We start from the raw sequence: 15,513 nt of genomic DNA, 5'->3' as shown, positions 1-15,513 counted from the left end.
TGGCCCTGTTAGTAACCTATAAGCCAGTATCTTAGCATGCCAATGTGTCTAATACTGATTTGTAAAGACCATAAGTCACCAGAAATTATTTTGCCTTGTCTTGTCAAAACAACCAACAACAAGCACGACCTTTCCCAATAAGCAAACGCCTTTCCAACTCTTCATACATTTATTACAACAACAGAACTTTTCTTTTCTAATCAAAGAGTGTTTGTTGTGAAAAATGTTGGTAGTAGGGCTATAAAAACTCAACTGGAGACTATTCGTAGAAAATGTTTTTGGACAGTGAACACTGTATATGCTAAATGTTGTCTCGCAGCATGTCTCCTTAGTGCTGTTCACTGCACTGTTTGAAGTGGACATAACAAACACATCAACAAGCCTCTGCTTTAAAACTCAGGGATTTTGGAATCGATCTGTCTTGTCAGTGAAGTTGTGTTTGCCATGGGCAGAGGAAAAAAATTGTTGTGGTTGTTCTGAAAGTATGGACTGCACTGATCCTCACTGGGGTATTCATGGTTCAGCTAAGGTAAGAAACAAATGACCTGATGCTACTCACGAGCTGACACATTGGTGAACCATATTCACAAGGAAGCATAAGATTTGCTTGTGACACATTTACAGCCTAATATATCAACATGTAATACAGGAACAGCAGAGCTGTTTCATGTAGCCACAAACAAGAAAACACGACTGGCTGTAAGAAACTTTTAGTACAACAAAAATGCTCACAGTACTTCCCTTTATTTACCCTGTTCAATGACGCATTAGTGAACCCCAAGAAAGTCACACGTAACCAATTTCCCAACTGAACTAAACTCCATGCGGTAATACATTTTGGGCAGCATGTAGATGGTGGTCCCTTGCAGACAAAGGCACAAGACAAAATTGACAATCCCGTTATTATAGGCAGTTTTAACTTCTGAAAATTTAGAAGGAGCAGATCTTAAGTAGCTGGTATAGTTTATGTTTTTTCCTTCAGTACACAAGCAGGTTTTCTCTATAAAACCAATACTTTGAATAACAGTATGAATAAACACATATTTCAGTAAAATAAAGTCTACAGTATCTTTTCCATGGCTTCTTCAAACTAAGACGTTTGTTTTTATTCAGTGCACACTCTTCCCTTTCATCCATTGCTCTCTGTACTCTGCCAGAGCTGTCAAAGTCAGGGAGTAAGTGGCAGAACACTGGCATCTTTGGAGAGCAGTGTCAACGTCTTTTGGCCTGCCACTTTTGTAAAATCTTCCAGCCAGTATGGCTTTTAGCCCTAGCCTTGCTAACTCAAGGATAAATAAAAGCTGGCTGGACTCCAGCCAGTTTGTGTCCCTGCTCCTCCTAGTTTTCTTTCAGAAACCTTTATGCTTGGGTTGCCAACGAGAGGGCCCCTCTATTGAGAGAAATAAAGGGAATCTCTCTTCAGCAGTGTGTATTTAGCATATATTGTCACAGTGGACTTCGGGTGTTTGACATTTTCCACAAAAACTTCTGTCTTTACAGATTTCATCCCATTATCTCTTTAGTGTTATCTGCAGTAAACATTTTATTTCAGTGATGGAAAGGAAACCATTAGTGTATAATGTATCTATTGCCCTATTATATCTGCAAATGTCTTGGCACTGCACAGATATTCTTATTTAGGAAAGTGGAACAAGAATCAAGGGACTACAGATTGGCCACAAACACCCTGTGCCCTTTGGATAATTAGAACATGATTTAGATGAAACATTATTCAGTCTTACTGAGCCACCTGAATACTTCATACAAGTCAATGTTAGTCTCCAATTTAAGCAAGTCCCACACAACTCACCCAATTCTCTCTGCTTCCATGTCTTGCAAAATATCAAACAAAATAATTCTGTGAATGTGATATGACACTTTGAAAGAAGGACAGATTTGAGCATGGTTGTGTAACTCAAAAGGAGATCAGTAATTGTCCACATTTAGACAGCCAAATATGTACAGCTGTGTAGACAATACTGTATCTCTGGCCATTATAGATATCAGAATGTAAAAGCTACAGAGGCCCATGCAACTGGTGATTTATGTTTATTGTTAAATGCTCTGCAGATGCAGAAACAGACATAACACATACTCACTCACACATGCATACATTCAAATGACAACTCACCCCTAGTAGTGTAAGACAACTCCATGAGGGTGTGAAAAACACAAAGGAAAACTCCACCATCAACAAGATGTAGACCTCAGACAACAGAGACGTACATGCCAAACTCCATACACAAACTTCTTTTGAGCTAAATTAGATGTGGGCACCGGGGGAGGTCTCTCCCACAATAGGAGCGCATCTCACAGTACACACTGAAACCAAATATGACACATCTATTACAGTGTTGACTAGATACAGAAAATAATAATAAGACTTGTGCCTTTGATTGAGCCTATGCGAACAAAATGAGGAATTCCAGTGAGACGACTTTGTTCAGTGATGGGAAGAACAAATACAAAAGCGATGTGTGTATATGGGAATGGCATACAGCATGTCAGAGTAATGCTTATGGCCTATGTTGAGAGGGGAGAAGTGAAAGAAATTAAAGAGGTAAGAAATGTAAATAGAATGTAAGGCAGGCAGGAAAGAGAGAGAGAGATAAAGAAAAGAAATAAACACAGAAACTGAGGAGGAAAAAAGTGACAGAGAGATAAAAAGACAACAGGCTGAAAGGAACAAACAAAGTACACAAAGACCTGTTCTGTGAAGTGCTCTCTGTAATTAACTATAACAACAGTCTGTGAACATGTACTATATTACATAACAACCAAGCCACAAATTGGCTTGGCTTGAGACAAAATGAGACTGACAGATGTACCGAGCATCTTTCCAAATGCAGTATCAAGTTAATGTTTTTAAACTCGAGAGATGCTAATTTGGGATGCTGAATTGGTTCAAGACTGCTATGGAACATATTATTCATCAAACGGGGGTGTAAATTTCATTTATTTTCCAGCACACCCTCTGCTTTACACATATAACTAGAGAAGTGCTCATCTGCATCCGTTTACCTCCATTTGCATCGTTCCGTTGACTTTCTACGTGTTCATGCTGCCTCTAACACTCACTTCACAATGTATTATGGCGACTTGGCTTTGAAGTTTGTGGCTCGATACATTTAAGAATTCCAGTGCAGAGTTAAAACTTTGACTTTATATTAATGAGAACATTCTCATCTAGACATTATTTGTTCTTCTGTTGAACTTTATGTAAAATAAAAACCTTGAAAAGACCCATAAGTAAAACAGGATAACTGAATTTTTACATTTACGAGATTATGCGACTTGCTTTTTGCACAAAAATCTATGGGAAACTATTATTAAAAAAAACAAAAAAGAGGATTTTTTCCCCTCCTTATATGTTACTACTGAGAAGAATTAAATAAGGGAGTCAAACACTAGCTAGTAAACATATTGTGATAGCATCAAATTGTGCGCTGACTGTATCAGTACACCCCTGGTGACATCTAAACTATAGCAATGGTATCTGTATTATTATTATCTCATATTCTAATTAGGCCAACAACAAAAAAAATCAAATATCAAAGACTAATAATTATAAACTGATTTCACCCTTATCAGATATGTAACATGGCAAGTAACAGAAATATCTATGACTGTTGATACTCCACTGTTTTCTATGACTGACAACTTGTGATGACTTTTTTTTTTTTTTTAAGATTTATTTCTGGCCCTTTTGCCTTTATTTAGATTTAGACGCTCCAACTTGTGATGACTTTTGATTACTTTATGTCACCATTTTACAGATCAGTCATTCTTGGAAAAAGCAATTTTCCTTTTATTCATCTTTTATTATGAACCAGCACTGATAGGAGTCTTCTGAAGCAACAGAAAATGTCTATCATTATGTCCAACAAAACCAAAAACATATTTCCCATAGCTCTATGATAGAACAAACATGTCAACAATGACAACAGAAAATGATTTCATTAGTTCAATTTTAGTCTTGAAAAGTCATCTCTTCATTCTAAACAAACAATATTTTAATAGAAAAAGCGTGGTAAACTGCGCTCCAATGGAAAAGCATGTTGGAAAGAGATTTGGTTTTACATTCTGCTCAGGGCTGAAAACACTAATCAGTAATTAATTATGAGTCGAGTGAAACGGCGCAAGAAACACTGTGTAATCCAAAACCCAGTGAAAGCTGGCTGAGGGTTAGGCAAATTGTCTCCCCGCTCCATACCCACACTGCAATGCCTCGCCAGAGATTATTGAACAAAACAAAACGAAGGAGACAAATTAATATTCATGATATGACATTTGCAAGGAGCTCATCATGGAGGCAGCCAGTGGCTTTGCATTTAAATGGGCACGACTCAAACATCACTGCAAATAGTGAAACTCTGCGGTATCCCTCCAGGGAGTCTTGATGTGTTTGAACTTGAATTGCAGAAATAAAGTGCCAATTATCACTCTAATTGGGAGTAACAAAGCTGGTTGCCTGTTGTGCTTGGTCCCATGTTTACTGCGTATCTTTAAATCTCCAATTTAAAGGCTCTAATGAGTTCAATTAATTGAGAATGAGAGGAGTGATTTGGGAGTCACAGCCTGCTGTGTGTAACTGTAAGCCTGAGGGAACAAGGTGTTAACCAAATGCCAGCACATACAAACAGATATCCCCAGTAACACTATGTTACAACATTTAAAAAATCCCATGTGTTTGTATTCACATATGTATTCCAAGAAAAGCTTTCAGATGTCTATTTTTAATAACAGCCAATTTACCTTTAATTACACATGCACTGACAGCTTTATGTGGAGTCATGAGCACACACCTCTCCTTGAAGGCAAACAGAAAATCTTGAACCATTTTTAAACATTAAACTTTTAGCCTTGCTCAAGGCGTGTTAAGGCAATGTCAGCCTGTCGGTCAACTTTGGTCAAAGCTATTGCATTAATTGCCAAGGAATGTTGTACAAACATCCACTGTCCCCAAAGGATGAGACCTAGTGATCTTGATGATCCCTTAACTTTACGTCTAGCTATACCATGAGGTTAACATTTATGGTTTTGAGTGAAATGTCTCGACAACTGTAGGGTGGACAGCCATGAAATGTGATGCAGCTATCTGTGTAAGCTCAGGTAAACTGTAATAACTTTGGTGGTAACCTGACCTTTCATTTATCTGCACCATGAGGTCAAAACAGGTGTACTTTGTGTTTAGTGTTCATTAGCAAATGTTGGCATGCTAAGATGCGAAACTAAAATGTGAACATAGCTGCTAAAACATCAGCATGCAAGCATAGTTGCATGCCAATGTTAGCATTAAGCTCAAAGCACTGGTGCGCCTAAATAGTCACATATGACTACTAGTATGACTGTAGACTCTTCTTTCCAGAAATTTAGAAATTCTCTGACATATCTCAAGGACATGTGCGAATTAAAAGAGACCCCTGATTCAAGATATGACTGGAAAATATGCTCTTGAAGGGCTACAATTTCAATAAATCGTCTTGCTTTATGGATTAGACAAGAGACTGATGTGCAATTTTTATGCATTGCAAGCAGTTGGAATGAAGGAAAAAAAAGAAATACAGAGCTGAACATTTTAAAGGTGAAGAGGGTATATCTTAGTGTTAGGACACTGGACACGGACTTAAATTATTCTGGTGCTCAGCTTTACATGAAGAGTGTTATTTTTTGTGTACAAAGCACGAGCATCTAGAGCGACATGTTTGACAGAGACATAAGGATAGCAATCACTTCTTTACAAGTGCCTGACAAACAGACAGACTCATCTTTTGTAATATTATCTTGCCCTTTACTTCGACTTTGCACTTGTCACTTATTGTAAACTCAAAGCAAACCCAAAAAACACAGGTATATTTGCAGAAAAAAACATAAAGGGAGAAAGCCAGAGAGAATCAGTCAACAGTACCTCTAGACTACGCTTATGCAGTAATGTACAGTCCAACAGTCAAACAGATCTGTGACTAAGCCTGCTGTGCATCTCTCAGCAGAGCTCCATTCAGCCTGACAGCTGGACAGGAAAAACAGCCATGCACACAGACTCCAATTCAGTTGGCTGACTAAAGTCTACTGCATAAGCTCCACAGGCAAGACAAGGAAATGTATCAATGTTCAGACTGATGTACTGCAGGAGTTTAACCAAACTATTTCAACCAACCAAATTTCAATTTTTTTCCTGAAATGATATGCTTCATGGCTTCAGTGTATTTGATTTATTAAAGTGTCAAGTGAAGAAAAAAATATAGACATATTTGCTTAGTTACTATTTCAGTATAAATGCTTTCATGCCCATAAGAGTAAGATAATTCATTTATTTTAATTGATCGCAATATGGTGTATTTTGAGAGAGACTAACTTTGGATTTTTAAAAAAAAGGACTGATCAAGTTCATGGCCATAGGTGAGGGCTGAAACATAAATAGATCAGTAAAACCATTACAATCTGCAACAACTCTGGATCCCCCACTCATGAAAAAAAACTCCAAGATACATAAACCCTTTCACTGTGAGGAATAACTCAGGCTGAACCAGACGGTGATAATATACATAGTTTTCTGGTTGAGCACGATGGCTTGCTTTTAGGCCTGCTTCGTCACAGCCAAATCCTGATGGAAATATCTGGCTCTTTAACTATGCTAATGCTAAATGCTCCATTATGTTCACCAGGTCGTCAACTATGTCGTTCTGTCATTCAGTGGGAGACCCACCTTTGACTGTCCTTAAAGGCACCACTATACAGCTTGTAGTTCTTCTTTGCCCCTAACTACATCACTGTACGCAGCAAATGACGGCGCTGGTGCTGCAAGAACAATAGAACAACATTAAAAACTACTGTTGTTTTTCACACTATATCCACATTTTGAAAATGTAATGATAAGGTTGAAAATCGGCAAAGTGGTCCTTTAAATCTGACTAGGCCAGTGGTTCTTGGGATTATGGCCTGTCATAAAATGTGAAGTTCATAGGAGAGGAACTCTTATATTAGATCTTCAAATCTGATCCCTTGTATGAACCTGCTTCAGGTACAATGAATACAATTTGTAATGAGATTTCTTTCACCGATTATTAAACAGGTAAGACCCTGTGTGGACTGTAACATCAGACAGTAATGAATCTTAAATGTCTTAGATGTCATGTCGTGATCCTCTTAAAGAAACTATTTTCAGTAAGTGAGAAGATGAAGTCATAGCCATATTCCTTTATTTAAAGAGAGTGATAATGCACTGGTGAACGAAATTGTACTGTCTTTAGGGCACCCAGTCAATATCTAGTCTAAGAAAATGTAAGGGAAATTCATAAATCTGAACTTAAATCAAATACAGCTAATTATCTTCATCCAAGTTCAATAACAGTGAGATGATATGCTTGAGGGGAAATCACACCCATTACACAGAGCCTAACTGATTTAACAGTGGATGAACAGCTCTATATCAGAACACATTTAACGTCTTAAAATTATAGTCACAGAAGAACTTTCATAACAGAGACAAAAAAGAAGAAGAAGAGAGAAACAGTGAATAACTACCTACACAATAATATTTCGAAGTTGTTACTGGCTTGATATTCAATCTTTGATGCATCTTACAGAAAGGTTCGCCAATTCCCAAACCAGTAATGGTAAGCATGTAAGGGGTGTCTGGAAGCTAAATAAAACATATGCTTAACTACTCATTAGACCTATGAACAGTGTAGAAAAACAAGCAAAGTCGGAAAAGCGTGGGTTCAGACTTCTGTTGTGAGTTACATTTCTATTGGGGTTTACATTACAAAAATGATGATGATGCAGGAGGATGTCTGTGAAGGAGTAGGAAATCCCAGCACAGCTGTAGCAACATTGTTTCAAAAACTGTTTAATGCTGCCTCAGGATGCTTGAGACCACGTAACGACACATGACCGTGATACTGCTGAATAGCCATTACGGCAAAGACCCCTTACAAGCTACTATTAACTTGCTTTGCTACAGGCTGAGCAGTATAAATGATGTAAGTTGACCACATGCGCAATACAGTACAGATGTCATTACAATACATGACTACAATATAAGAACCAGTTGTGTGTATTATGACCTTTTTAAATGTGTTTTGTCAAGGTTATTGCACACTTAGTTTGGTAACTCACATTTCTAGTAGAGCAGAAAAGATTAAATAAAAATATCCAAGGTTATGATCAATATTTTCTTATTAACAATACATCCCATGATTACTTGTACTCCTTGTGAAAAACAGAGGGGGGGGGGGGGGGGTTAACAACTGACTGCAGTTCTCAGTGCTACTGAGGATTTGAGTCTTTCAGTTCAAGTTCTACTTTCGGTTAAAGTTTTATTAGCTATATTTTTATTATACTCGTGATTGTTTTAATGATGATTATTTTGTGATCGTGATGTGAATGGATACAAACCACACGCACTACAAACCCAATGTGTGCTAACTGCGTAGTGCAACAGATGAAAGAGGTTAGAAACTAGCTGGTGAACACTGTAAAGCATTTAGCGGCTAAAAAGACTATTTTCCTCAGGAGTTGGTCAAACAAAGCTAAAAGGACAGAAACTACCGAAATTACATTCAACAGGGAACCACAAACATGACTCCAAATCAATGCTCTTTTAGTTCTGATAATACCATGTCAACATAAATAGTGATAACACTGTCAGAACGTGTTGTGTTCACAGTTTGTCTCTATTGTGAAAACAACACTGCAACTGCCTGCTAAGTTAAGAGTGGAATGATTTTTTAACCATATATCATACAATAACAGATGTTAACATTTACTGTTTAGGTAACGATATATACGGAGGAAATTTTATGATTAACTGTCAAGTCTAAATGATCGGATCCCTGCTCTTCTTTGAAGCTGTGTGTTATATATTTATAGTAGAAAGAAGACAATTACTGAATATTTGAATGAGTCAAAATGTTCTACCTGACTGGCTTCCTATGGGGTTTTCATTTTAAGTTTGATGAAATCAATTTGTGAAGTCCATTTACCACCAACTGGAGGCTGCCTGTGGATTTCATGCCGGAAAATGGCATCATTATTGGGATAACAACTATGATGCCCAATATGATGCCTTGCCCCCAACATAATTTGGGATAACAACTGTGATAACATATCTACAAATAACCACAAGGTACAGTACATTCCTCAGCCTTTTCCTCCCGTTCTACCAACCTCGAAAAAAAAGGAAACTCTCACCAGTCAAGTGTGGGGTTTGTGAAATCTCAATCACATCTCTGATGTACTTAAAGCAGGGAGACACAGACAAATGGAGCCAGTTTTCACTCCAGCAGTTCAACTTCTGTCATACTCTTGTAACCTAAGACAAAGACATGGGAACTCATCTCATCTCCTTGTACCAAAACAACCCTGGAGGACCTAATAGCAGCATGTCTCAAGCATGACAACTATGCGGTTTCCTCACCAGCCCTCCCTTTCTTTTATGCCTCATTATCTTGTTCACCCCTCTTCTCTTGCCTTGATTTCTCCAGATAACCCGTGTCTCACCTCATGCTGTCTCACCCCTATCTCAATCTCCCACTGTCACACACTCCATCATTCTAGCCTACTTTATCTGCTACCTCCCCTCCTCCTTCTATTAAGTGGAGCGCTGGAGACAAGACGATGGCTTCTCTATACAATGGCCCCTGTGTTCTCATTGCTGTTTACCTGTGTGCAGACAGCCCTAACTGCATTTACCAAAGCAGCCCTCTGCACAAGGAGGACATAAACAGCTTGCATGTACAGACATCCCTTTGTTCCTCTATACACTGTGCAATGCCGGAGCATCAATGTGTTAGGATTTGTTACCACTGAATGCAAATTAGCGGGGTCGATAGACTGGAGCAATAAATAAAATTAGGCTCAGTTCTTAAGAGGTGCATAAAGATATGATTATCTTACACCTTACTGTATAGTGGATGTGGAAGTACATACGTCTTTAGACAAGTTTGAGAAAAATATACTATACAGCGCTGTCATAAAGTATTAAGCAAGTGATATGTTCTTTATTGTTTTGGCTCTACACCAGCATAAAAGCTTTCAAATAAAACAACAGCTACAAGGTTAAAGTGCTGACTTTCAGCTTTAAGGGCATTTGGCGGTGTTCACATCAATATTGCGTGAACAGTGTACAAACTCTAGCCTTTTTTACCCTTTGGGGTTTGGATAGAAAGGGCTAAAATTTCTACATGGTTCATTGGATGTGGATATAAACACTCAAATTAAAGCTGAAAGTCAGCACTTTAACCTCAAAGTCAATGTTTCATTTCAATTGAAAGTGCTCCGGAGTAGAGTTGAAACAAAACTGTTGAAATACTTGCAGACTGCACTCTACTGTGTATGTACCTACATACAATAGATAAATGAATACATAGAAATAATACAGCTTTAAAAGACTTGTGTGTCTGTGTTATATTGGTTTTGCAGGTACCGAAATATGAATGCATATGTAAGGGGAAAATGCTGCACTTTTCCCTGTAGTACTGTATGTGTAGGCGTGTGTGCAGCCATTTGTGTATACTGTAGGAGCAGATAGATGGGAATGCCCACGCGATCAGGTTCAGGACAAATTGGCTGCTTTTCGTTTCTGCTCCTCTTTAATTACACACTGAAACGCAGGGGCTACCTATCTACCATGTCTAATACTGTAGAAGGAGATATCAACAGAGCCGTTTATCATGCAGAGAGCTACCCGAAGTGGGACAACTAAAATTGAGTCTCTCTCCATGATTCCCACTCTCAGAATAGACACACTGCCCGCATCATCAAGAGCACTTCAATTTAGATGTCAGTGGGTTTTTTTTTCTTTTGGAAAGAAAAAGATGATTAAGTTGTCCTTTGGGAATACCTTGACAGCAAACAAATGACTATAAAAATTACAACTAGTATAGTGCAGTGATAAAGCAGTAGGATAGTAACTTGTTTCATTGTTTTGACTCTAATCCAGCACATTGTACTTGAATTGAAATAATAACAGTTTAAAGTGCTGGTAACAACGGAGGTTTTAGAGAGTGAGTTTTCTTGGCTGACTTGTCACCTTATCTCAATCCAACTGGTCTTGTATCTGAAATGCTGAAGACCAAAATGAATGTACAAAACAACCAAGAAGCGAGCATGGCTGCAGTACAGACCTTTAGTCATAAACTCCATTAACAGCAAAGGATTTGGACCAAATGTTTAGTAAAGTTTATGGAAACACAGCAAATTTCTTTCCCTTCACCAAACTTTGGGGACTATGTATTAAAAGGTTACTATGTCTACACTGTCCATCTGTTGTGAATGTAAATGCCCTAAAACTAAAGCTCGGAGTCAGCATATTAACACTGGTGATTCAGTTTTATTTTAATCCAGAGCTGTGCCGAGTATGGAGTTAATGAAAAGTGTGTGACAATACTCCATATACTTCATATTAGATTGATGTGTGTGGGGAATATTCACACCACAAGAAAATTAAACTCGGAAATACAAATAATTATCTGTTGTAAATGTTGACCCAAAACAATATATTGTAAGTAAAGAGATGGACAACAAACAGGCAAATTTAATTTCAGAAAAAAACAAAAACACACAGTTTATGGTAATTGTGTCATGTTTATTCAATATTTATGTTGTTTTAATGTTTAGCATTCCCTATAATTGTTTTGTTGTTTTAATCGTATTGTATTTTCATGCTTACTTATAAATCACTTTGCAACTGTTGTTTTGAAATGTATTCTATAAATAGGTTTAATAACTTACAAGTACAGGCAAGTCCTGCACAAACACATGAGCTGAAGGAGCGAGGAAGCAGAACTTATGTTACCATGTAAACAGTATCTTGATAACGAAATGTCTTTTCAATTTAATTTTCACGTTCTCTGATAAATGGAAGAAATAAGCAATGCGTATGAACTTCTGTCTGTTATAATCTTCCAGATAAGTGAAAATGAAAGGGAGCAAGAAATGAAGGGATAATACAATGATGAAGAGAAAGGAAATATTTAAATTAAATTTCTATGTCTGTCTGTATCAACCTTTTCCATTTTCTTATAAAAATAACACTGATATAATGCAGCTATGCCAACACATGCACATCATCTGGCATCGCTACCAACACAGACATCTCACTAATAGGAAGAAAAACAATGCCGGAGACGGGAAGACAAAGAAACAGAGATTTATTTTTTCTGCTTCACCAGTGCCACCTGGGGCAGCAATCATCAACCTTTCCACCGCCTGTTAGATACTGCTCTCACTATGATCAGTATCCACCACACAACACACATAAGTTCTGATGTACAATACTTGTTTGAGTCATCTGTGTGTTTCTGTTGTGCGGAGTCTGTTTCTGTCACAGACTGATTTCACACACTGCGACATGAGGAGAGTAACACGTGAAGAAGATAAACACTTTAAAATTCATTAGGGGGCCACGGGGGGAAACACATCCATCTGAGGCTGAGCAGAAAGCTCTGTGATTGTCAGTGGCTAATATTTTTCTTTAGGGGGGCTGGCAATGTGCTACTGAAAATCACCAGGCCACTAGATTACGGGAAGGTTTTATGCAAATATTTATACACATTCCTCTCTCTTGCTCCATAAACAGTATCAGTCGTATTTGTTTTGACTTTGGCTGATTAATAAGGTGAAAGAAAGAGGGAGTACATGGAGCGATGGAGAGGCATACTGATAAAGAGACGGGGGAGGTAAAATGAGGAAAATTTTTGATGGAGATAGGAAGAGGTGAAAATGGAAGAACAAGCAAAAACACACACAATTAAAAAGATAAAAAAGAAAGAAAAGCCAATAGAGCACAGAAAAGAGTAAAAGGGTCAAATGAAAATAGAGGAAACAAAGAATATACAGCCACCAGGGCTGAGATTCAACTTTACCTTCTGTGGGGTTGATAGCTTCTGGTAAGTTGTCCCATGGGAGAGTCCAGTCAGGGCAAGGATGAGGAGCGAAGACTGCTTCAATGCCATTTTCCTAGGGGACACACACACACACACACACACACACACACACACACACACACACACACACACACACACACACACACACACACACACACACACACACACACACACACACACACACACACACACACACACACACACACACACACACACACACACACGTTACCATAGAAACCCCTCTACAGCCTTGAGGTTCTGCTGCCCAAATGGTTGTAATGAAGCGATTTCAAGAGAAATGCTCTTGAACAAGCCCTTTGTAACCTTGCTAACACTGATCTGAAGCTACACCTGAGGAAAAAAAACACTGCTAGTGCACTTATTACTCTCTCTCTGAGAGAACAAATGTTTCACCAGTACAGTAGACACCTCTGCTCATCTAATACACTGGAGAAAGACTGGAGAAACACAGGAAATTGAGGCAGACAAGGTAAAGCACTTTCTTTGTTTGCCTCCTTGTTGATAAGAGCGTTAAACCAATAAGTATGCTCATTAGTACCATCTGACAGGAGAACAGGAGATCATTGAAACCAAATTCATTAAAAAAAATCTTTTCTGACAGCTGTGTGTTTGCTTCCAAATGAGTGGCCCTACTAATCAATCATAATCATATAGTCCTGAACAGCCACAGATAAAATTGCAATCATCTTGTACTTAAACTGTAACAGGGACTGTGATGCTGGGATGATTCATTTTATACTGGGATGTTTTACACATACATTGCATAATCCCATTTGGTTATCAATAAAGCTTTGTTGTTATTGCGGCAATGCTTTATTTTATTACTGAATTGAAAAGAAAAACACAAACATCTAAACCAATTATCATAGTAATAAATGTTTAACTGTGCATTAAAATTATTATCCATATATATTTTATCACAGGTTATTGACTGTGCATGATTGCTGCAAGGTATGTAAATAAATGTATTAATGAAAAAATAAATAACCTGTGGATAAACACTTGAGGAATTACCAGAAAAATACAGATATCTGTATTATGTGCTGCATTGCAATAAAAGATCCCTGCAATAAATACTATCTTATTTTAAGGGTTTAGTTTTTGTCGACACTGCTACATCACTTGCTCATGTGTTGACTCAATGTTATGCCATAATCAGGCTGTTTTTGATGTTGTCTTACACTGCATATTAATATTCTGTCCACCTCACTGAAAAACAAAGGGTTAAGGATCACACCAACCTGCAACAAGAAGCAATGTGAAATCATTAGTGCTGTTTTGTTCCAAATGGTAGCAAGTCGTTAGAGAGACATGAAGCAGATACGGTAGATGCCTTCCATAATGAAGGCCTCACAGATATGACCAAAAATAAGGCCACTTTGTCAAATGCACCAGCCATATTCTGAATATCCTGGATAATGAAACAGAAAAAGAAACCTGAACAAAACAACATCTGGGGCAACACATTAGCAACCAAGCTGGTGGATATCTTTGACATTGTTAATGGCAAGCAGGTCCCTTATGTCCAACTGAGAAAAAAGACAGTAACTTGCCATATAACGAGTTAGTTTCAGGGCATAAGTTTCCACAGGAGCAAACACAACCCCGCTGTAATCATAGTTTTCTGGAACACAGGCTTTCATGTGAGCCCCACTCCTCCAAAAGAATATCCAGGATTTCCCTGAACTCACTAAACCTCATTTCTGGATGAAGCCCATTTTTACTGCTATGTTAAGTAATCTAGCCCTTGAATTGCAAAAAAATTGCCGATCAATTAGGGAAATAAGGTTTCAGTCCTGGGTCTTGAATTTGACTACCTTTTTGTTTACACTTTAGATCAGATGTTTTGGCTCATTGGCTAGGCAGTTTGACTGGCATGCATCAGTGTGTGTTAACTGAAGTGAGAAAGAGGCAGAGTTTATGAGCCATATATATTGTACATAGTGTAGCAAGATGAGCCTGGTGCCTCTGGTTAGCAGCAGTGAAGGATCAAGTGTCACCATGCCAGACAGTAGACCTCTCTGTCTCTATGTATGTAATTGCCTAGGGGACACTCAGTTATATATGAGGATGTATGCACACGCACACTCACACACACACAGGCACCTTGGCTACAACAACATAACAGCTGCACCGCAGACATGATGGTGGCGACACGCCGCCATCCTTATAATCACTGTAGGAAGAATGGTGGCCATTGTGTGTGTGTGTCTGTATGTGTGCACACATTCCTCTGCTGTTAATGTCTGATTTCAATCTGCCATGAAAACTGTCATTTGTGCACATTTGTGCCTCACTAAATTTCATCCGGCAACAACAAGATACATCCCACCCAGCTCCTTTAGCTCCCACCCCTCAGCCCTTTACTGCTTTCTCCTTTTCTTCTCTTCCCGTCACTTAATATCATGTCGTTATAGACACTTAGCCAGCAGGAAATCACAGAAAAATCTTTGCTGAAAGAGCAGAGCAAGAAGGCCAAGAGAACAGTCTGAAAACTCAATGGTGAGATGTTAGTCAGGGCTGAGGAAACAGCTGCCTTCTGAACAGCTGGACCTGCATATCTCCTACTAGAAAAAGCAAAAATAAAGAATTGTTTGGTGCATGG

The 15,513-nt window shown here is 38.3% G+C and overlaps 2 protein-coding genes across 2 annotated transcripts in view; both read right to left on the bottom strand.

Annotated features, from left to right (window-relative positions):
- The window catches only part of ndufb6 (NADH:ubiquinone oxidoreductase subunit B), a 334,342-nt gene that overhangs the window by 70,509 nt on the left and 248,320 nt on the right, over window positions 1-15,513 (bottom strand). The window lies entirely within an intron of this gene.
- The window catches only part of gstcd (glutathione S-transferase, C-terminal domain containing), a 49,254-nt gene that overhangs the window by 29,208 nt on the left and 4,533 nt on the right, over window positions 1-15,513 (bottom strand). The window contains exon 5 of the mRNA XM_062431462.1: window positions 12,867-12,960. Coding sequence (XP_062287446.1) covers window positions 12,867-12,960 — 94 coding nt within the window. The remainder of the gene's footprint in view (window positions 1-12,866; window positions 12,961-15,513) is intronic.

Source organism: Scomber scombrus, chromosome 2 (genome assembly GCF_963691925.1).
Source record: "Scomber scombrus chromosome 2, fScoSco1.1, whole genome shotgun sequence".
NCBI classification, from domain to species: domain Eukaryota; kingdom Metazoa; phylum Chordata; class Actinopteri; order Scombriformes; family Scombridae; genus Scomber; species Scomber scombrus.
The sequence above is the reverse complement of the archived record's forward strand: the minus strand, read 5'-3'. Positions and strand labels throughout refer to the sequence as shown.